Raw genomic sequence first — 24,544 nt, forward strand, 5'->3', positions numbered from 1 at the left:
ATGTTCTGATAGCGGTCGGAAAGGTGCTGATGGACTGACTGATGTAATTGCTTCCGTACTCACATAGGATGTTGTAAATACCAGTAATGTTGAGGGAGAGAGTGTCCCTAACAGGACGTAGCATCTGTTTTATCTTATTAAGAGACCGGAAAATAGATCTGATACCTCGTCTTCCCAGGACTCTGCCTATTTTGCTGGATGTAGCGCCGCACAAGGGAAGGAATGCCATCGCTGGCTCATAACACGAAGCCGTCTTTGGGCTGATAAGGCCACCACCGCAGAATTTTTGAGAGTCGGCTGCTCCTGACGAAGACGATGGTGGAAATCGTCGAAAGCGCAACGTTTTACCCTGAAGTGACACTGCAAGAAGTCAGAGAGTATTTTATACAAAATCAATGTTTATATGAGAAACACTGCAATACCTAAATTTTCCTCAGGACATGAGAAATATTTGGTGACACTCAGACGTGATTCATATAAGCTTCTGGGCCATCTAGTCACGTGATGTAACAGCAATTCTCTTAATGCATGAAGTCAAAACTACAACGTCTGCGACATTAATGTTTATGTGGTAACGCACCAACATGATTGACGTCCCTTTCCAGACACATCATGCCAAAAAACTGTGCCTCAGAATACGTGTTTTTGAAAATCCACTCATTTCATGTTCGCTCCACATTCAAAGGTTTACCTTTATTTTCGTGTCATGAACATTGTTTATTTACTTAAAACATTTTACAATAGCCGTCTTCAAAATTTCCATTGCAAAATTCTGCAGTGCCTCTCTCCCTCTCCCACGAATTTCTTTCTTGCGCAAGATTGAAACCAGCTACTGGCCAGATCAGGCTCATGGGCCGCCAATTGTCCACCCGTGTTTTACGTATGGGAGATGAAACATTCGACTATATTTTAGTATATGGGAGATGAAACATTTGATTTATCACGAATTCAGAAACACTGTCAATGTGAAATGTAAGAAGACTGGCATTCTTATTTCTTGCAGGAGGCTGCTGCTGTTTGTGTGTCTACCAGAGCTCACAGAGCTGCTGGAACAGAATGCTTGTCCACGTCCCTGCAATATTAGTGTAGCAGCTAGGTTAGCATAGGGAACTCTAAAACAATAACAAGTAGCAGGGATAATATGCTTACCACACTTGATGCTTATGCATGTGGGTTTGTCCACTATTGTGTAAATGACATGGTCAGATGGACATAAATAAGAGAATGACCAGGGTGTCGATTGAGTATGGGAAAAATCCTACATAGAAGAGGAACATGGACCCTGTACCAGAAGATTATTATTAATGCTTCCGAGGGAGCCAACCAGGTGGTGGTGCCGTGGACAGTGTGAGGCAGGTACAAAGTACTGGCAGAGGAGAAGAGGACTTCGACATGAGACGGAAAGGGGCAGTCGATAAAACTGTGCATAACTGAAGAAACAATGGAGGCGTTGGCAAAGACCATTCAAGAAAGAGTTAAAATACTAAACAGCTCATAGATTGTGTATTATTGTGACCAACCTCGGTCTACATACAAAACAACAGACGCTATCGATCTACTACATTTTCTTAAGCTCTCCAGTTATTTCAGACTCGAAGAACTGCGATCTCTTTGTTGGATTGGGAAATGCGGGGAAATCACCAGCTGGACAAGCTTAGCGATAAGAATGAATAAAACCGAGCGAGGTGGCGCAGTGGTTAGCACACTGGACTCGCATTCGTGAGGACGACGGTTCAATCCCGCGTCCGGCTATCATGATTTAGGTTTTCCGTGATTTCCCTAAATCAAGCCAGGCAAATACTGGGATGGTTCCTCTGAAAGGGCACGGCCGACTTCCTTCCCCATCCTTTCCTAATCCGATGAGACCGATGACCTCGCTGTCTGGTCTCCTTCCCCTAACAACCCAACCCAACCCAAGAATGCATAAATATACTTAATGGGACGGAAAGGACAGTGCCGTAATAGCAAAGTTTCTGGTTTAATTCCTGCTAAACACATAGCTTTTTTAATTTTGTTGTATTTCTATGGTTGTTACAATTCTAAATGATAATTAACAAACACTGATTTACAATTTCCTAATAAAAACATCTTTTATTTTCAATTACTAATCACATTTTAATGCGTTATCGCATGTAGTATGTTAAAATTTGGTACAAAGCTGTGAAACATGACAAGAAATAGGAAATATTTGTTTATTCCTAGACATTATGTGTAAATAAAGACATGAGCTTCAATGAATTGGAAATAATAGCTAACCAGTTGCAAAATACAGACTTATCAAACATTTACTATGGTACTGATAGTTTTAAAACTGTCTTCTTCGAAAGGTATTGTATCTATTAACAAGTATTACAACGTTTTGTGTAGACCATGTGTGGTACCATTGCAAGAAACAAAATTACAGGAAATCTTTCCAAATAATTTTAGTAAGGCATACTCACGTAGAATCACATATTATCTGCATCAGATGTGGGCGTCGTTGACTTTGTCCAGTACATCTGCGCGTTATCCACTTCATCGCCGTTTAAAGAACATGATTTAAAAGTAATAGCTCTCTGTTCTAGAGCTTTGTCGTAAAACTTTTTAAAATATCACACATTTGACAATGGATCCAGCAACGTGTAGTATGTCACTTGAAATATTTGCATATATATGACATTTGAATATAAAACTTCGCATCAGTATGCAGTAGCCTTGGGTCGCCTCTGGCAGGTGGCCCTCCTGCGCCTCCTGTATGGACGTAGTTGCAGTGAGCAGTGTGTGTTATTTCACATGAACATATTCATTACTAGAATTAACATATTAACTATAAAGTTAAAAGGAGGAGAGGGCAGTGGGTAAAAAAGTGTACTATTATAATCATATGGCCTATAAAGAGCCCTCAGGATCACGTGCACATAGTAAACTCTTTAAATATCACAAAGACACACAAGAAGCACATGTGCATAAATATGCAGTTGTAAAAAGTACGAGCATAAAAGCTAAAACCTATCAAGAAAATATTGTAAGTTTATAAGAAGCCGAATGCTTAATGTTTTAAGTTGACTGCTGACATGAAGAAATACTGTGAAAAAACAAACTGTGATGGAGGAGCAACAATATTAAAAGACAAACAAAAACTGGGGAAAGAGAAGGGCGGAAAAGGGGAGGGGGTAGTCATCTAATGTGAAGCATCATGCTGAAGGGCCGTACTGAGAAAGCGTGCTATATGAACAAATATACTAGAAGGCAGTGGGCTGTTATAAAATACCGAGTAAAGTAAGGAATAAACGAAACCGAACTAAACAGTGCATATATGCTCATAAACCACAATGTTATGGGCAGAATAAAACACATTAAAAATGAAAAACAGGAGATGGGTCTAAGGTAGTTCGTTACCAAGATGTTAACAACCACTTTACTGTGGATCACGAAGCGTACATTGTAAAATAACAAAATTAAATGCGTATTCTTACTGGACATAGAATTTTGAGCAAAATAAACACCATGCAGAGGCCAGCACTGAACGGTAGACTAGGCTACTCAGCCATAAGTAAAGGCTTGCAACCTCTCAGGTAATTTTTACCTTCAAGTCGAAGCTGATCATTTAAAATGTTGCTTTTTTTTCTCCGTATGTGTTTGAAAATTTCGAGTTTTTCCCATAAATCTAATCTGCGACCTTTTACTTCTTTGTGTAGGATTGTGGTGTCCTCTAAATCTTTCAGAGTGTGACGAGCAACAAATAACAGTTTTGTAACAGTGGAACTGTGTTCATTATTACCTTTCTTTCCCAACAGGTATTGATTACATCTCACCCTGGTTGTTCTACCAGTTTATTCAATGCAGTGACTGAACAGTTCGTGCAGAACATTTTGTAAATTCCTGAATTTGAAAACGGTCCTTAGTATTTTTGATAGTATGCACAAGATATTTCTTTAGATTGTTGTTAGCGGAAAAAGTTACCTTGTGTTTATATTTGTTTCAGCAAGAGGCGTTTAATCCTATGGGACCGATTTCCTAAAAATGTGATGGAAATCGCTCTATTATTGTCCTCTTTACTGTATGTGGATCTGTCACCTTGTAGAGCTGACATTTTTTGGTAGTTGTTTTTACTGAGGGTATGATATGTTACATCTTACTTGTATCCTTTGTTGGTAGCAACAGATTTTATTATGTTAATTCCTTTCTGTGGGCTACTAAGGCAATGTTTTGAGAGGTTCATCATACTTCTTTACGAAACAGATACCCAAGCACTGACCTTGAAGTAGAATAAGTATGAAGAAAATCGAAGAGGGTGGCCTTTGTCTCCTGGTTAGACATGACATAATAGGTCTTTATTCAGAAGTCTCTGTTTACTTCCAGCATCCTGTTACAACATACATTTCATCGACAGGGATCCAGTACTTCAAGAACAGAGGCTAGAACACAAAACTAAATTTGTCTGTTACAGAGCTATCGGACTTCACTTTGAATTCTTGTCTGGTACAGAGTGTGTGCTTTGCAGGTGGAGGAGGAGACCCTGACGCGGACAAGGTTCCCGACGCTGTTCCGCGGCAGCGAGCTGGTGGTGTCTGGTAGACTGCAGCCTGCAGCGCCACTGCTGGAGCCCGTGGTGGAGGGGGAGGGCCGCCAGCGCTACAGGTCACCTGCCAGGCTGGAGAAGGCCTCCTCTGGGGAGCGCCTCTGGGCCTTCCTCACTGTGCGGCAGCTGCTGGACATGGACGCCGCCAGCCCCAACCAGACACTCAAGGACAGGGCCAAGGAAGTCGCTCTGAAGGTGAGTGTGCTGCAGAGAGCCTGTATTTAGCTTTCATCTCCATTAAGGTAAAGCTGCAATCAACACAAAGGTTGGTTTGAGCAGCACATTGTGTTCCTACTGTGTACATCAGGGCTTAACAACTGGCCGGTTTTGAGCGCGGGTACTCGCGTCTGCTCAGGCACGTGCTCGCGAGCAGGTGCAAGGTCTCGGAGTAGGGAGGGAGGGGAGGGAGGGGAAATGCGCGCGCACGTTTGAATAGGGCCGCAGCGTGCCTATTGAATTCGCGCCGACTGTGTAACGTTTAAAGTACTACTATCAGCTCTAACAGTCACTTCGCTGGTTAAGAATCATGTCAAGTCGCCATTGTGTAACCCCAACCATGCTTTCGCAGTTCAACCCCCATTGGGAGGAACTGTATCTGTTTACAGAAAAAGATGGTGTTGCAAAATGTTTAGTATGTCACAAAACGCTGAATTCTTTTAGGAAATTTAATTTGCAGCGACAATATGTGTCGTAACACGCGAAAGACTACGGAAGTGGAAAATGTGATGGACCAGATCGTGCACAGGAAGTTATTAAACTTAAAAGAAAGCTATCCGAAGAAGATCTGGACGACGAAGAAAAATCAACTGAGGCAGCTCTCAGAGTGAGTTACAAAACTGCTTTGCTTTTAGCAAAATCCCTGCGCCCCTTCACTATGGCGATTTAATAAAAGTATATTTGGTAGTTGCAGCGGAACATTTGAGTCCATCTCAAGTTGAACATTTTCGGATTGTGCCATTATCTAACATGACCATTATGCGTCGCATATAGGACATGGCAGACGACGTCCAGAGCCAGCTTGCAAATATCTGTAAAGATTTTATGGCGTATTGTCTAGCTCTGGACGAAAGTGTTGATATCACCGGAACAGCGCAGCTTGCCATATTTATTAGAGGTGTTAATAGAGAGCTTCAGGTGAGGGAGGAGCTCCTTGATGTAGTAGCCATGCAGAACACTACAACCGGAGGTGATATTTTAAGTGGTGTTGAAGAAAGTGTTGAAAATATAGGATTGTCGTGGAATTCTTTAGTTTCAGTGTCTACAGACGGTGCACCAGCGATGACAGGAAAAAAGTCAGGTTTCGTTGCGCTGTTGAAGGAGAAAATGCGAAAACTGGCCGTGCTGAATGAAATAAGGGGCGTTCACTTTGTGATCCACCGGAAGAACTTATGTCCAAAGAGTATCACTCTAAAATATGTGTGAGTGTTGTTGTTCGTACAACCAATTATATAAGGAAGCATGGGCTACAACACAGGCAATTTAAAAGCTTTCTTGAGCATGAAAGCCAGTATGGCAGCCTGCCTTATTACAGCGAGGTCCGCTGGCTTAATCGTGGCGAATTATTAAATCGATTTTTTTGCCTATTAGATGGGATAAATATGTTCATGGAAATAAATAACATGTGTGTTCCTGAATTGAAAGAGCCTTCATGGAAATTTGATCTCGCGTTCTTAGCAGATTTAACTAGCCATCAGAATGCTTTGAACATTTCACTACAAGATAAAGATCTGCTAATTACTCATTTCATAGATCGAACACGAGCTTTTAAAATGAAATTGACGCTTTGGTTGAGCTAACTGGAAACAGGAAATCTAGCTCATTTTTCTAAATTATCATCCGTGCAAGATGTTCACAAAGACTGTGAACGTTATTCACCTAGTTTAGTTGCCCTTAAGGTAGAGTTTCATCAACGCTTTCAAGATCTGACAGCACTAGACAGTGATTTTGATCTGTTCTCCTCTCCTTATTCAGCGAATATTGAAGAGATTCGTCCTGAGCTGCAACTAGAAATTATTGACCTCCAGTGTGACAGAGAACACAGAGACAAATTTCAGAACAAGAAAAACATTTTGGAATTCTACAGACACTTCCCTCAGGATAGATTTCCTCGTTTGCACAAATTGGCGGCTACAATAATATCAATGTTCGGTTCCACGTATGTTTGTGAACAACTGTTCTCTGCAATGAAATGTAACGAGACGTGCCTGAGGAACGCATTGTCTGATCGAAATTTAAACTGCACGCTGCGCCTACAATGCACAAGAACAATTACTCCCAACATAGACGCAGTTGTAAAGGGCAAAAAGTACAAGATAACCGAGAATCCCACACTTCAGTGACATCTTTTATTGTGCAACAGCTCACAAATTAATACGAATGTAGAGGCATATACTAAGCTAATAAAATTATGTTGCACCTGTACATTCTCCTTTATTTGTTTCATTTGTCACAGCAATAATTCTTGAGTGATATCCCTGCAGGTGGCTACAGATTTACATTGACTAGCGGCAGCTGTTGTGTGCCCCACGTGACTCTCCCCACTCTCCGCTCTGGTCTGGTAGTGGGGGTAGTGTGCTCGCGCTGCTCCTTGCTCGCACCTTGCTGCTCACAGCTTGCTCTGTGAACACGTATGTTATGAAGCCCTGGTGTACATGGTTCTATTGGAAGAAATACGCTGTCGCCTTACTCCAAACTTTGAACTGACTTGCTCAGTCATAGGGGCATCTACAGTTTAACATGGATTCCAGACCATGGAGGAACGGTGTTTTTCACGTTAATAAACAAAGCCAGGAAATTTAATGATGTGAGTTGTTACTCCCACAAATATCCTTTTTTTCTACTTCATATAAATAGTTTTAATGGTTGTAAATCATCACAACATGAACATGTCAAAATTTATTATTGTATGTCTCACCACAGTATTATACTTAGATCACAGGTAATTCAGTCATCTTTTCATACTTAACATATGGTGTTTGACTGTCTGCACCGCTTAAAGGTGATCCAAACATTCATTGCTCTCATCTGGCAATTTCCAAAACACAAAAAAATTCATTTTATTTCAGTACTGAAGCGTGGATCATATCTTACCAACTTAGCCTTATTCCAGGTGTCTGTTCTCTGAATATATATGTTGCAATAAATCTGCTTCTTTGTATTCACAGTCGAATTTTGGATGTTGATGTTCTATGAATGCTGTAGCTTCCGTTCCCCTGATCAGTTCGTAAAAACTAATATACAATTTATACACTAACTAGTACTTAAGTGAAATTTATAACATCCCCAGAAATTTAACTACACCTTATATATCCTGCATGAAGATGTAACTTACTATAAAATGGACTGAAAACTAATATTTTATCGCATTTTGCTGAGCTGTCCTATAAGACGATTATTTATTTTGTTGACTGCTGAAGAAGCTGGCATCTTTAAGTATAGGTGCAGTTTCATATTTAGACATGAGTTTTTTAACTGCTCAATTAACTGCTGTATCGTCATTTGCAGTGTTACCACCACCACTTTCGCCACAGAAAATTCATACATAGCTACTTTCAGCTATAACTGACTCAAAATTGGACCCATACTGAATTTCAACAAAGACTGCATTTAAATAAATTTGTAGTAGTCAGTAATACATAAGACATTTTATATCTGTCATTTCCTTTCTGTTCTATGCATTTCAATAATACAGTGTTTGTAAAATAACACCACGTTTTTATCTCCACAATGCATAGTATTAGGTTTACAGAGTTAAAAATGTATGTACATGGCAAACATTGTTCAATGCAGTTTCTATAACATAGAAACAATAGGAAAAAATATAGTTTGATATCATACATCACACAAATTCTTCCCGTCTGTTCTCAAACACATAGACAAACAATATTTTCCCCACAAAACCCCCATGCACAGAGATAAAAATCTATATCACAATAAGGCTTTCGAGACCCTTAACAAGGGTCAATTTTGAATGACAAATAATTTGATAATACATTTACACTCATAAAAGCTATTGTGACATTGTAAACAAATGTATATCTCTTTTCTATAAACCTATTAACAACATTTCCCAAAACAGTTGTTTCGATACATGAAATATTGTTCTTGTTTAATAATGTAGTACTGTTCAAAGAAAATCATATAAATGTAATACAAGTTTTGAACATAATTTTATTTATATTGAGACCTTGTATCCAAAAGTACTGCTTATTGATATTGTTAACTGTTGTATACCTTTTTACGATTGTTTTTATCAAAGATGTATTTGCAACTACATAGCCAATCACATGTGTACATTCCTTGGTCAACAACCAATGCAAGAACAATATATAACTAGTTAATTGTACAAAATTAACTGTCTGTTCAGGCCAATAATTACATCAGAATGTGAGTAACTGAAAATGTGTCGTGGTCATACGATAGGTGATGATTATTGTACTAGCAATTGGTACAAATGCAGATTTTACACAGACAGAACATACAGACGTGGTACATGTTTATGGCTCTCTGCAGCAAATTCCGTTGCTGTTAAAGAATACTGGCGGAACTTTCAGACACATTAGAGTCTGGCCCAACTGATGAAAGTACCATCAGATTGTAAAAAGTATGTTGTTTTGGTTTCCTTGGTATTTTTACGAAGGGAAAATCAGATAGACACGAAATTCCACAAGTCTTGTACCAAATGCGTCGGAAATATAAAGATACATTAGTAAAAAAATGTCAACGGCCATGTCATGACAGGCAATGCAATGGTGACCTAACAAGGTTCACTCAGCCTTGTGATGCCAATTGAGGAGCTATTTGACGGAGTAGTAGAGGCTCCAGGACGCAAAAACTCAGAACAGCAGGGAACAGTGGTGTCAGTTAGTTAGTTTCATGTTCCATGGATCATTGCATCGTTGAATGTAACGATGTGAAACAAGTCATTTTACATTCCCACAACAAATTCATATGTAAATATGGCTACATACTGGCCATTTACAAGAGTTCTTTATCTTTCAAAAATATTACACATGTGAGTCAGTAATTCTGCTCACCACACATTACAATAATAGAAATTCTTCTACGGAGAAAATTTTTCAGTTTGTTTTCAAATTTACTTTACTGTCTGATATTTTATATCACTGGGTTAGTGATCAAAACTTTTGGGTTCTGCATTTTGCACCCCTTCTTATGCTATGGTATTCTTCTAATATTGAATTATGTTCGTCATTGTTTGTACTGAACTGCAGTGGATTATAGATAACAAACTTCATGAGGGAATAAATATACTATGAAGCAGCATTCAAAATGCCTAACTCCTTAAAGAGACGTCTACAAGATGATTGTGGATGAGCACCACATATTACTCTTGCAGCACATTATTTGAGCTACAAAAATTTTTCTTTCTTGAAGATGAGTTGCCCAAGATCATTGTTTCACATGGCATTACTGAATAAAAAATTCAAACTTGTCAGCTTACAGATTTCCCCAAGATTTGCAATGATTCTAAGTGTGACCATGGCTGAAGAAAGTTGTTTTAAAAGTTTCAATTCTTGTTAGTATGAGCACTCAAGAATTTTGAAGTTTCCACCCTATTTATTATTTACTCACCATGTGTTACACTTATTATTAGTGAAACTGTGTGAGACCTTTAACTGCACACCAGCCATTTCTACTTTTAATAACATATTTACCATTTCTTCTGTTGATATACGCTTGGTTCGATTACACTGCTAGTGCCATCTGCAAAAAGAACTAATTCTGCTTGTTGTAAATTAGACAGAAGATCGTTTACATATATGAGGATCAATAGTGGGACTAAGATTAGATTAGACATACTTTTCGTTCCTTTCAAGATCTAGGCCATGTCAGAAAAATAAGAACACACAATACAATTTACAAAGTAGAATTAAGAACGGTGTAAGCAGGGTTGCTCATTGTCATCCCCGACGTCTATCTTCTGTTTTTGAGAGGCAATGAGGGAAGCGAAGAAGTGAATCCTTCTGGATTAGAGAGTTGTTTGTCGTGGACAGAAAATCATCATGATGAGAATCGTTGTCGACAAAGTAGTACTCGCTAAAACTTAACAAATTCTTTCAGTTGCTTAATGAAATGTTAGCTGTTGGGTACAGAATGGATATAAAGAAAAATAAGGGTGTGGTGTGCACAGCCAGATGACTAAATGTTAAAGAGACTGTGGAGTGAGGAAGAATTTTGTTATCTTGGGTAGAACAAATAAGAAGGAGGGTTGCAAAAAATCCACAGTAGGAAGGATTCCATAAGGCAAATGCGGTCTAATGCCAAAATAAAGAATGTGTAACCTATAAAAATGTAAACCTTGAAACTTGAAGGCTTTGTTAGGAGCACATCTCTGTATGAGATCAAAATATGGACAATGGGGAAGAAAGAAGATTTTCAAATGTGATGCTACAGGATAACGCGTAACGAGCCAACCAAAACTGTGCCCATCGAAAACGTAATAAAGCTAAGAGCTAGAAGGCTTGCCTACATTACAGTTTGACTCATTGCTGAAATCAGTAGCTGACTGGATGGTAGAAGTAAAGAATGAAAGTGGCAGGTCAAGACGTGAGTGTACAACGCAGATCGTTGAAAGTGAAGGGTATAGCAGTTGCAGTGAAATAGGCGACTAGCAGGCCACAGGACTGGACAACTTGCTCGAAGCAAAGGTTTTCTTTAGAGTTTTAAAAGTATTTTTATTTCACAGTTTTAAAAGTATTTCATAAACATGGTGAGCTGGGAAGTGCGCGTGTTTCATCTGAACAGATAGTTGAACGAAACTCAGAGGAAAAGCGTCATGTATACAGCCTGGCATGAAAAGTACCCAGAAGACATGCTCGTATGTCAAAGCAGATATTGAATTCTTTGTGATAAATAGAACCATTACCACAGTGCATTAGTGCTGTTCATGTCTGCTATTGTTACCAGGCCTGCTAAGGAATATAAAGGGCATGAAAAGCTTCAGATGTTGGGTGTTCTCTGTGAATGAGACGGAGGCCACGTACTGTTATGAGTCAACGTTATCAGCACGTGATAGACTTTGAAATTGGTGTCATTGTAGGTCTCCATTTTACGAGCTGGTTGAATCACGCAATATCCACATTTTTTAGGCATACCGATACGATAACGTCCCGTTTTTGGACTACATATGGATATGAAGGTAGACAAAAAGTCTTCAGGATCCCGATTAACCAGAACCGATCACGAAAAGAGACGGTCGAGATATTGCACACCAAGCTCAAAGGTACCGATTCACACCTCCGCCTACCAACCGTGAGAAAGCTATGGCTTCATTGCGACATTCTGTTTCATCTCGCCCCCTTGGTCGGAGACTAGTAGCAGCCAGACAAGGGAATTACTGTCGCATGCTAGGCTGCCACTAACACCAAAACATAAACGCTCACGTTTGGAGTGGTGCTGTGACCTAGAAGCACGGACTGCTGATGAACTGCGTCGCTTTCTGTTCAGCGATGAATCACGTTTCTGCACTAAACCTGCTATCGTCGTCGAGTATGGCGGCGATCTCGTAATAGTTCTTATTCTTCCAATATTTTGGAGAGGCACAGCGGTGTTACTCCTGGGGTCATGATGTGACCAGCCATCGGATATATCTTCTGGTCGTCCTGGTAGTGATCGAGGGAACTCTGACGGCAAAGCGGTACGTCACGGACATCCTGTGTCCACATGTGTTACACCCCAGAGGGCAGTATAGCAGTAGCCTTTTTAGCACAAAACTGCTCGTCCGCACATGGAACGTGTCTCTATGAATTGCCTCTTTGACTTTGAGGTACTCCTGTGGCCAGTAAGATCCCCAGACCTGTCCCCGACAGAACACTTGGGGGGCAGCTCGAACGTCAACTCTCTCTCGGTGCCATTATCAAGGATATCAAGGACCAATAACAACAGTTGTGGTACAGCTTGTCCCAGTAGACGATACAACGGTCTTATGACATCCTTACCAATGGAATCAGTGCATGCGTCCTGGTCAGAGGGAGTACAACGTCATATGGATAAGTGGGCTCCTACTACCAAGTTTTTCGTAAATCCCAATCTATTTAGTAATCACAAAAATAACATCACATTAGCTTTCATTTCATTTCTGTATCCGCTTCTGCGTGCTTCACTTTCTTGTGAAGCAGTCTAATTAACATACTCGTGTGAAACTATTTCGCGTCGACCCTGTGGATGTCTCGGCGTTCCACGACCTTGTGTGTTACCAACATCACATCAAGGGCCCTTGTACTCATTTCTGCATGAACATCCCAGACGTCTTCATATTGTAGACGGTGCTGGGGGACTGGCTTATAATAATAAACGCTACAATAAAATCTTTCGCAATGACAAATAACTAAACATTGTCGCGTTTCGTGGCTCACTACTGACGTGACAGTCTTCAGAACGAAAGATCTTGGATTCGAATACTGTTGTTCCTGCCTCTTTTTATCAGTCGCATACCATTTCCTTGACATCTGGAAAAATTTCGTAAGCTGCGTTTACACCTCTGCGCCTTGTGGCTAGACGCTTTGCGGCTGTACTTGCCCCACATACAAGTAGACAGCTGTCTCCCTGTCTGGTATGGGATGAGTCCTGTACTTGCCCCACTTGCAAGTAGACACCTGTCTCCCTGTCTGGTATGGGAAGAGTCGTGTACTTGCCCCACTTGCAAGTAGGCACCTGTCTCCCTGTCTGGTATGGGAAGAGTCCTGTACTTGCCCCACTTGCAAGTAGACACCTGTCTCCCTGTCTGGTATGGGAAGAGTCCTGTACTTGCCCCACTTGCAAGTAGGCACCTGTCTCCCTGTCTGGTATGGGAAGAGTCCTGTACTTGCCCCACTTGTAAGTGGACACCTGTCTCCCTGTCTGGTATGGGAAGAGTCCTGTACTTGCCCCACTTGCAAGCAGACACCTGTCTCCCTGTCTGGTATGGGAAGAGTTCTGTACTTGCCCCACCTGCAAGTAGACACCTGTCTCCCTGTCTGGTATGGGGTGAGTCCTGTGCTTGCGTGCAGTGGTCTGTACACAAAATTCAAAAGCATGCTTGAGTTTGCGCCGGCGCATGCGCCTCCTTGAACTTGAGAACTATTATGTTTCATATGATCATTTGTTGTTCCTTAATGTTTTACCTTACCTTCTAAAGCTCCCTGTATCGGGGATTGTAGTTCGTACGCATCATTCAAGTTCTACAGGAAATCAGTTCTAAACTGATTGTCTTAGGATAGAGTTCTGAGGTTTAATGTGTACCATTAACAATAATTTGCACGTTCGAAACTGTTAAAATTATTCTCATCCTATTAATGTACGTCGAAAAGAAGGCTGAAAATAATATTAATTCAAAAGCGAGTCCACGCGATGAAGATATTTCTGTATTAATACCGGTAAATCATAGACTGATACTTCGATTTACGGAATATTCTATTTCACAAGCGAGTTTACTCTGTTAATTGTTCGAGAGGAAAATATGCTACCACAGAAAATTACGCAATAGTACAGCCCAGATGCCACATTATTTTCGCAGTCTACTGTAGAGTAGTGTAGTGTATTGATCTTATATGATTAATCACTTATTTGTTGTTTTCTGTCTCTCTCGGAAAGCATGTTATTGTGTTTGAGAACATTCTGCTTTTTAGGTTCAGTCTAGTTACTGTCTCGTTTGGTCCTACTGTTTTCTTCAAAGCGTCTTTCGAGAAACGATTCTGCTCCTTCATACCCTGAGGATTTTGGTTGAAATCGTGTCTTAAACGACATACAATAGTAACCATCACGTGGTATTAGCTCCGTTCTCTAATTTTGTAACTCCATCGCTGCAAATGACCTTCATAAATCTGCTTCTGTTCCCATACTTACCCATACTTTTAAAACGTGTGGTCCAGCTACAGATGCTCAGCCTAAAATTGCAGATGCAAGACATGGCGTCTTAGGAGCCTGTAATAATTTTTCTAGCAGAATTGTTTGATGTTGCTCTGTCCCGCTCAAAATATACAGCACAAAAAGTTGCCGCTATGGCGCACAAAGTAATTGAAAGGAAACGGTCCAACGTTTATGCCAGAATAAACAAAACGCTCTATAATATGCCACATAATTCTTTCATTAACATAAATAGCTGTTAATCGTAATCATTTCCTGATCATAATAGGTTCTTTGTTTTTAACACCAGCCACTTGACCTATTTGATGCCGCCCGCTATGAACTACTCTCCTGCCCTAACCTCTTCATCTCAGTGCAGCACTCGAATCCTGCGTCCTCAGTTGTCTATTGTATGTACTCCATTCTCTATCTGCCTCTACTTTTCTTACCTTTTTTAGCTCCCTCTGGCACCATGAAAGTTACTCCCTGACGTCTTGACACGTGTCCTACCATCCTGTTCCTTCTTCTTGACAGTATTTTCCATGTTCCTTTGTTCACCTATTCTGTGATGAAACTCCTCATTCCTTACCTTACTGCCCATCTAAGTTTCAACACACTTCTACAGCACTTCGATTCTCTTCTTTTCCAGTTTTCCCTCAGTCTATGATTCACTACCATACAATACCGTTCTCCAAATCTACATTCTCAAAAATTTCTTCCTCAGATTGGGTCCGATGGTTGATATTAGCGGACTTGTCTTGGCCAGGAATGTCCTAGTTGCCTGTTCTAATCTGTTTCCCATGTCTTCCTTGCTTCGTCAGTCAAGTTTTATTTTACGAGTACTTACAAGAAAGGAGAGTTCCTTAACTCCGTCTACGTCTTTGTCCCCAATTCTCACGTCTTAAGACTGATATCCTTTCACCTTGAATTCTAATCCCACTCTTGAATCTTCCTTTTATTTCCGTAATTAATTCTTCGACGTATATACTAAATAGTTGGGGTAAGAGACTGCATCGTTGTCTTACATCCTTTTTAATCCGAGCACATCGTTTTTTGTCCTCCAGTCTTATTGTTCCCTCTTGGTTCTTGTACATGTTGTATGTTACACCACCTTGCCTGTAGCTTACTGCCGGCCGCGGTGGTCTCGCGATTCTATGCGCTCAGTTCGGAACCGCGCGACTGCTACGGTCGCAGGTTCGAATCCTGCCTCTGGCGTGGATGTGTGTGATGTCTTTAGGTTAGTTAGGTTTAAGTAGTTCTAAGTTCTAGGGGACTGATGACCACAGATGTTAAGTCCCATAGTGCTCAGAGCCATTTGAACCATTTTGTAGCTTACTTCATGCTCTCTCAGAATTTCGAACATTTTACATTATTTTTCACTGTGAACGCTTTTTCTAGGTCGACAAATCCTTTGAGCATGTCTTTATATTTTTTTTTATTTATTGATTTTTTTTTAGTCTTGCTCTCATTATCAAGCGGTATGTCAAAACTGCCTCTCTGGTGGCTTTACCTTTGCGAATGTGAAATTTATCGTCATCTAACAGATGCTCGTTTTTCCTTTCCATTCTTTTGTGTATTATTTTTCTTAGCAACTTTCGTCTATTGTGCGACTGCTCTGGCACTTATCTGCCGCCGACCGCGGTGGCCGAGTGGTTCTAGACGCTCCAGTCCGGAACCGCGCGACTGTTACGGTCGCAGGTTCGAATCCTGCCTCAGGCATGGATGTGTGTGATGTCCTTAGGTTAGTTAGGTTTAAGTAGTTCTGTGTTCTAGGGGACTGATGACCTCAGATGTTAAGTCCCATAGTGCTCAGAGCCATTTTTGAACTTATCTGCCCTTGCTCTATTCGAGGTTTTGTGGATGTTATTTTTGCGAGAATCTTATGAGTTTCCAGACTCATAAATTTTAGACATCATCTTGTCTAGACGCCAACTGTTTTCCACTTTCGCCAATGACTTTAGGAATTCAGAAGGCATGGTTTCTGCCCCTTCTGTCTTCTTTGATCGCAAGCTTTCAAAATCTACAATAAATTCTGACTAATACTGCAACCCCTATATGTTCCATATCGACTCACATTGCTACCTCAATCACGCCATCACAAAAGTTCTCCTTCTTATAAGCGCCCTAAGTGTACTCTTTCCACCTATCCCTATCTACTCTGTGCTTAACACGACGACCATTTCTTTTTCGATTTCTTCCCATCTTTCCTGAAATCATTTAGCCTTACCTTCTTTCCACTTCCTGTTTATAAGGAGCAGGCACGTGAAAATGGTACAGAAGGGAAAAAAGATAATAAACTGTTTTTTACTTCAAAAGTAATCGGCATACCTGTTAATACTTTAATCCCACTCTTGAGATAAGAAGGGTATTTGCTTTCATGGAAAAATGTTTGCAGATCGCTACAGAACCATGTTTGCACCTCTTAGTCCGAAGCAAAACGACGGCCGCGAACATCTATATTCAGAGCTGCAAGATATGGAAATCGCATGGGGAGGGACCGGGACTGTATGTAGGATGCGTAAGGGCTTCCCAGCGATGCTTCTGAAGCGCAGTCGAAACGATATTGACAGCTTGTAGGCAACGTATAATTGGCATTAATATAACTCAGAAATGGGAGCGACATATTGTCCTTTTTACACACATCAAAACAGGTTTTGCATCACCTCGGTTCCGAGAGTTCCAGAATCTGTACAGAAAATTGGAATAGAGATCGACATAATCATTATATCCGCCCTTTTTACTGCTCATGAAAACCACACATCGCATGTTGTACCACCATACAGAGAGACCTTCCGAGGTGATGGTCCAGATTGCTGTACACACCGGTATCTCTAAGATCAAGTACCACGTCCTCTTGCATTGATACATGCCTGTATTCGTCGTGGCATGCTATCCACAAGTCCATCAAGGCACTTTTGGTCCAGGTTGTCCCATTCCTCAACGGCCATTCGGCGTAGATCTCTCAGAATGTTTGGTGGGTCACGTCGTCCCTTTTCAATCTATCCTTTTCTATGTTCGATAGGGTTCATGTCTGGAGAACATGCTGGCCACTTTAGTCGAGGGGTGTCTTTGCCTTGAAGGAAGTCATTCACAAGATGTGCACGATGGGGGCGCGAATTGTCGTCCATGAAGACTAATGCCTCGCCAATATGCTACCGATACGGTTGCTCTCTCTGTCGGCGGATGGCATTCACGTATCGTGCAGCTGTTACGACGGCCATGACCACCAACAGCTCCACGTAATGCTACCCCAAAACAGCAGGAAACCCCCACCTTACTGCATTCGCTGGACAGTGTGTCTAAGGCGTTTAGCCTGACCGGGTTGCTTCCTAACACGTCTCCGAAGATTGTCTGGTTGATGGCATATGCGACACTCATCTGTGAAGAGAACGTGATGCCAGTCCTAAGCGGTCCATTCGGCATGTTGTTGGGCCCATCTGTTCCTCGCTGTATGGTGTCGTGGTTGCAAAGATGGACCTCGTCAAGGAAGTCGGGAGTGTCCTGTGGCTGCTCGAAAAGCATTATTCAACATGGTGGCGTTGCTGTCAGGGTTCCTCCGAGCCATAATCCATAGGTCGCGGTCATCCACTGCAGTAATAGCCCTTGGGCGGCCTGAGAGAGGCATGTCATCGACAGTTCCTGTCTCTCTGTATCTCTTCCATGTCCGAACAACATCGATTTGGCTCACTGTGAGACGCCTGGGCGCTTCCCTTGTTGAGAGCCCTCCCTGGCACAAAGTAACAATGCGGAAGCGATCGAACCGCGGTATTGACCTTCTAGGCTTGGTTGAACTACAGACAACACGAGCTGTGTACGTCCTTCCTGGTAGGATGACTGGAACTTATCGGCTGCCGGACTCCCTCCGTCTAACAACCGCTGCTCATGCATGGTTGTTTACATTTTGGGCGGATTTAGTGACATCTCTGAAGGGTCAAAGGGACTGGGTCTGTGATACAATACCCACAGTCAACGTCTATCTTCAGGAGTTCAAATGGTTCAAATGGCTCTGAGCACTATGGGACTTAACATCTATGGTCATCAGTCCCCTAGAACTTAGAACTACTTAAACCTAACTAACCTAAGGACATCACACAACACCCAGCCATCACGAGGGTTCTTCAGGAGTTCTGGGGCGCAAAACTTTTTTTTGATTTGTGTATATACACAGACTGAATCTGCTAGTAAAGATTTGTACGAAGGCTGGGAATCGAACTTGGGTCTCCTGCTTACCAGGACGGTGCGTTAGTCACCAACTCACCTTGGTACTGCGGTTGACACAACTGCAGGTATTACCCTGGCGCGCGTTTCTTCTCGATCCAAACTCTCACTGCCACCCCAGCATACTTTGAATTCCCCCTTACACAAACAGAATTGCCGAGGGTATCCATGTTCTGGAATAGCACCTCTACATCGAACGTAAATCGGGGATTCAGCCTGAAACCCAGGTGTAGGTAATTATACGAATGTAATGATACATTTTCAGAGACAGGTACTTGACTTGCAGTGCCAAGGTGTCTTAATAGCTAAAGCACCTGTGTAGTAAGCAGGAGATTCGGGTTCAATTCCCGGGTTTAGTACAAGTTTTCACTCACCGTTCCAGTATACATACATAAAATCATATATCGATGAGACTACCAGAGTCTCTGAAATTGTGTCATTTCATTTGTATTGTTATCCATTTTGACTGTGTTGCTTTAATACCTCGAACCTTGTTCAGTCTTCCACTTCCACAGAATATGACTGCCAAAGTCCTTGCAACCTAGTGTGAGATACATTCATTTCACTCCTCCTGTCTGTAACCCCTTCGTTTGACCACTTGATACAGCTATTCCTTAGACACATTTCTATTTAAAGAAAAGAAAAAAGAAAAGCACTAACTTCCACGATTAGTTATTATACCTTATCAGAAATTTGTGTATCTTGCTCGAAGTTCGTGCCGAACAATTTCTTCTATAATGATGTTTTCTGGAGGAGAGCCGTCGTGAATCTGCATGAAACGGAATTTCAATGGACTTACAATGATGTTGGTTGCAGATGAGTAAAATCTGAGCTCGATTTTTTGGTACTTTTTTTAAATTATTTGTGGATTTTTCTCGCATTTCAGCATTAGCGTCTCTATTTGTCTTTATGACCGATGGCAAACCCAGTATATCATACGCCGTTAGCCTTTCTAATTACGTTACGATAATTGTCTTGTGACAGTGTCCCCAATGAATCGAAAATGGAGTGTCTTTCTCTTGCATTTTGGTTGGCACTTCTCACATTCTGCATTGCAGACAGACAAGCGTTTAAACATTTTGCTCGTACTAAATTAGTTGGTGTGGTAAGTGGGCTAGTTATTTCAGTACCTTTGATTTGTCAGTTTTCGAGTTTTAATTATACCGGCAATAGTGTCATAAGTGTTCGACCATGTCCTCTGTTAGGTTAAGCGGAAATAAAGGATAGTACTTTCCCACAATAATTGTTAGATGTTTTCAAGCATAGGACAAGCACATGAGAGTCCAACAACGGCCCTCTCAATCGGTGTATCATTTTCTCAGATCCTCACCCTCCTTTCTCTCTTTTCGACCTCATAGAACTACAGGTAAAACGTGAAGTGATGTTAAATAGGACTGGAGTGGCTACGCAGACAACTAATAAGTTCATTTAAATAATGACAACAGCGTTTCTCCATGGCACACGTGCTTGTAACAATGTCAATCAGTTGCGCTCACCGCCATACTGCTCTGAATACCGTGGTACCACTGTGGGGACGTAGAACCACTGGCTCTACCCCCACCAATAACATCGCTGCCCTACTGCATCAAGAACAGCTGTATCTTTGCCAGATCGGTTCTCTGTAGCACGTGCTCTATGGTACATGCGTTGTGTACACGCCTCGAGAGTTACAAGAGTGCGAGTTATTTATCGTCGTAATTAGCACCCCGCTCCCCACTACCTACGCTATTGTTGTAAAGACATTTCATTGTGTTGTACTTAAGCGAAATGTAAATTTTTGACTTCATTCCACTTCCCAATGTTTCCACTTCACGAGATCGATGGAATAAAACGGATGCAGCAATATGTAGTGTAATCACGGTGTGATCTTTGTCACTAACCGTAAAAATTTGTTTTCGAGAGGGAAATACTTTGAAAAACAATCACAGCCTAAAGATGAGACGCTGCGATGTGTTTCAGTACTCCTTTGTGACACCCGTCACGTCACTGGTGGTGGTGAAACCTAACGACACTTCCGCTGTGGACCTGCAACGCGCTGGTGGAAGCCAGAGAGGTATATAACGTCTATGAAATACAGCAATACACTTAGAAATAAGGTATTTCGAAGCTTACAGTTACCGTAATAGTTTCTGTTCTTATTAGTGCATCTATGTTGCGCCTCCACATACATGGTAAAAATTGTATTACTTTTTCACAGGCTTTAAATTTTCGCTTTATTTCCCCTATTACTGCATTCTGTTGTAAACTGAAATATATTTTCATTCTGGCTTAACTGTGGCTAACACCGTTTTAAAAAGCGCACGATCCTAATGTTAAGCACGAGTATGCACCACTTAACATTTAAGTTCGAAGCCTGCCTTACTAAGGATGGTATTTTGAATTTCGACGAGTGAGCTCCGTCTCTATTTCTGTTTACGGAATGAATTCAGGCGGCGCTCTCTTTCCCTCTTGGGTCTGCTCGGCGCGGAGTTTGCTCCAGACAAGTCGTCGCTACGCGCGCCCCCTGCAGGATCCCCCACCCGAGCGATGAATCACTGGCGACACAGCCTGCAGTCATTCGCTCGCTTCGACCCCGCCACACACGAGCCGTTTTCCAAGCGATTTCTACCAGTATTTCGAACGCCGCTGTGATGTGAAAGTAACTAGTAGATGGTAGTGGTAGCTGACCTCTGTGTGTCGACTAATATTTGCAAGTAAATAGAGAAAGAAGCGAAACGATGAAACTCATTGCTTGGGAACTTCAGTTTACTTTACAGAACACTTAACGTTTTTCATCTAGGTCAAATGGGACCCCTCTGCAGGTGTGCCCCAGGGCTCTGTCCTCTCCCCTCTCCTCTACCTCCTGTACACGGCAGATATGCCCCAACCCCCCCCCCCCCCCCTCCAGTACACCTCTTGCAATATGCGGATGACACCGCATTCCTCGCCCTCGCTCCTACCCTCCAACGGTCCCAACGCCTTCTCCAGAATCACCTTGACCTTTTTGCTGCATGGTGTAACCAGTGGCTCCTGAAACTCAACCCTTCCAAGACCCAGGCAATCATCGTAGGTCGTACCACTCACTCCTTCCGGCTCCTGGATTTCTCCCATACTGTCTGCACTCGTCCTGTCCGCCTCACCCCCACCCTCACCTACCTTGGCCTCACCATTGACCGTCACCTCACCTGGATCCCTCATCTCCGCTCCATCCAATCCAAAGCCCACATCCGCCTCCGACTCCTCAAACTCCTCTCCGGCCGGACAAGGGGGTTGCACCCCTCCACCATCCTCCACACCTACAAATCCTTAATCCGTCCCATCCTCTGTTATGCCAGTCCTGCCTGGATATCTGCCCCCCCCCCCCCAAATTCTATAAGTCCCTCCAGATCCTTGAGCGTCATGCACTCCACCTCGCCTTCCGTATACGCCTCACGTCCCCCACGCGGATCATCTATGATCTCATTCCTCCTATTCCTCGAACATATCTGCATCCTCTACACCTCCCGCCATCTTGAACCCCCTCACCCCCTGGTTGCTCCTCTCCTCTCCGATCCCCGCCCCCTGCCTCGTCTTCACCGTTGTGTCCCCCGTACCCTCCATCTCTACACCCTACATCTCCTTTCCCAAGGTGGCTTCCATCAACTCCCCCTCCCGGATGATGCCCTCTCTCCCTCCATTTATCCCTCCTATCAACTCTGATCCTCACTCCCCCTCCTTTCCTCTGTCCTTTTCCCGGGCTCCCTCTCCCCCCCCTTCCATCTTCTTTCTTCCCCACCTCCCCTCTCTTTGCCCCTTCTCTCCCCTGCGTCCTTTTCCATTTCCCTCCTCTGCCTCCTCTCATTCCCTCTCGCGTCTGCCCTTCTCCCATCTTTATTAGTCCTCTCTCTCCTTGGTTCCCCCCCCCCTTTTCGTTTTTTCCTCTCCTCCCTCCTTGTTTTTCCCGCTCCTGCAGGTCCCCCCCCCCCCCCCCATCTGCCTTTGGCTCGGGAGTGTCGTCTTTGTGTTGCCACTTTCGTGCAGTGTTCTACAGTGAGTGTTTTACAGTGCGTGTTTTACAGTGTGTGTTCCGTGTTGTGTTTTTTGGGACTTGTTGCGAACGGCCATCATACTGTCGCTGGGTGTGCCTTTTATCTCTTGCGAACAGAAGCCAGACTGTCGCCATGTTTTTTAATTGTGTGTCTACTCTGTTACTTGTCTGATTCCTGTGTCTTTTCTCTATATTGCCAACCCCTTTTGCTTTCTGTTTTAACTTTCCGCAATTTTACGCCATTTTACTCTTTAAATCGCCATTTTATCGCCTGTTTTTCTTTGTTCCTGTCTTCTTCCTTTATTTAAAAAAAAGTCTGTAGGCCGTAGAGCAGCGTAGTAAGCTGCTGCCGGCCCGTCCCCTTCGGGGGGGAATTGAAAATCAATAAAGAAAAAAAAAAAAGGTCAAAGGGGTGTTTACATTCTTTCAGTCTATATTTCGCAAATAAAGCTTGAAGTCCACGAGATTCATTTATTGTTCTCGCAGTTTAATAAAAAGTGGATTCGCCCTCTCTATACGTTCATATTATTACTTACATATTCGAGTCAGAAAACAGATACCATACACGGTAATTATCATAGCAAAAATATCAAATAAAGAATTAGCAAGCTACACCACTCTTAACCAATATGTTGCAAATTCATTTTTGCCCTGTGCCACAAACAGATATTCTGTGCAAGATGCAGGGCATAGTTGACCACCCAGTAGGTGCTCCATGGTCTGTGGTTTTCCACAGTCAGATTTGGTGGTATTCACAGGACAGAATTTTAAGTCAGATATCTGTGTATAAATGTTATCAATAGCAGAACTGCATGTTTCTGTAGCTCTCGTTATAAATGACAGGAAAAAACTACATTAAATGACAAGGGCCGTAGCATAGATATGCCCTATAAAATTTAATTAAAAGTCCAGTTAATATTACCTCATTCACTTTAGAAGTTAAAAATTTTAATAAGGCGTCTAGTTATTTCAAAATCACTGGCCGGAGCCCGTATATTTTGACTTACTGTGGACTTCCCACCAATTTATGCTTCTACTCACAAGCTGCAAAATGCTCTCATTGAGATTGTCGTTTTTGGATTTGCATTCCTTCTTGATATACGTGGTAGCTTTATAGAATGGTTCGTGCTCCATAACCAACTATAAATTCTAGTGTAAAATACTTCCTCCACTTCAGTATAGCGAAATGAAATAAAAGTACACAACAACGCTCAATGTCTACACAAGGAAGCCGCAGTCACGCAGCTATGCTGCTGAAAATGGCCGATTCGTCGAAACATTTCATCAGATTGCTTGGGAATTACGAGCGATCAGCGATCGATCGCTGTGATCTGCGATCTGCCCCCACGCATTCTATCTACCGACAGACTGCCTGACCTAGCGCCGAATTGCTGTGATCTGTCGCTCGTGTGTGGTACTCTGGAGGAAACTATCGGTGAGCTGGTTGATGGGAGTACTGTAGGTCAAACGATAAAGTCGAAATATATCCAACGGCTCTGATTTCTAGTTTCTGCCAGTGTTAACCACCAGGCACCACTGGCTCAGCGTGTCTACTGTCAATAGAAACTGGCAGTACACACGGAGGTAGTGACCAGTGAAATGTCATGTGTAGTTTAATTTGAAACCGTATTATTCATGGACATGTTGTCTGATAGCTACTGATGGCGACAGTAAAATATGCAGTAACCGTCAATGAATTTCGATTTTTACCGACTAAGCTACCGGTACTACCATCACCAATCTCACCATTACTCTTCTAAGAGTATCCTTGTAGTAATTTTGAAATCTGTGGTAAGACCTTATGGGACGAAACTGCTGAAGTCATCGGTCCCTAAGCTTGCACACTACTTAATCTAACTTAAACTATCTGACGCAAAGGACAACACACACAGGCATGCCCGAGGGAGGATTCGAAC

The 24,544-nt window shown here is 42.2% G+C and overlaps 1 protein-coding gene across 1 annotated transcript in view; it reads left to right on the forward strand.

Annotated features, from left to right (window-relative positions):
- Positions 1-24,544, forward strand: part of LOC124571522 (inter-alpha-trypsin inhibitor heavy chain H4-like) — a 174,595-nt gene that overhangs the window by 105,860 nt on the left and 44,191 nt on the right. The window contains exons 9-10 of the mRNA XM_047131118.1: positions 4,484-4,756; positions 20,582-20,675. Of these exons, the coding sequence (XP_046987074.1) occupies positions 4,484-4,756; positions 20,582-20,675 (367 nt within the window). The remainder of the gene's footprint in view (positions 1-4,483; positions 4,757-20,581; positions 20,676-24,544) is intronic.

This window comes from Schistocerca americana, chromosome 1 (genome assembly GCF_021461395.2).
Source record: "Schistocerca americana isolate TAMUIC-IGC-003095 chromosome 1, iqSchAmer2.1, whole genome shotgun sequence".
NCBI classification, from domain to species: Eukaryota; Metazoa; Arthropoda; class Insecta; order Orthoptera; family Acrididae; genus Schistocerca; species Schistocerca americana.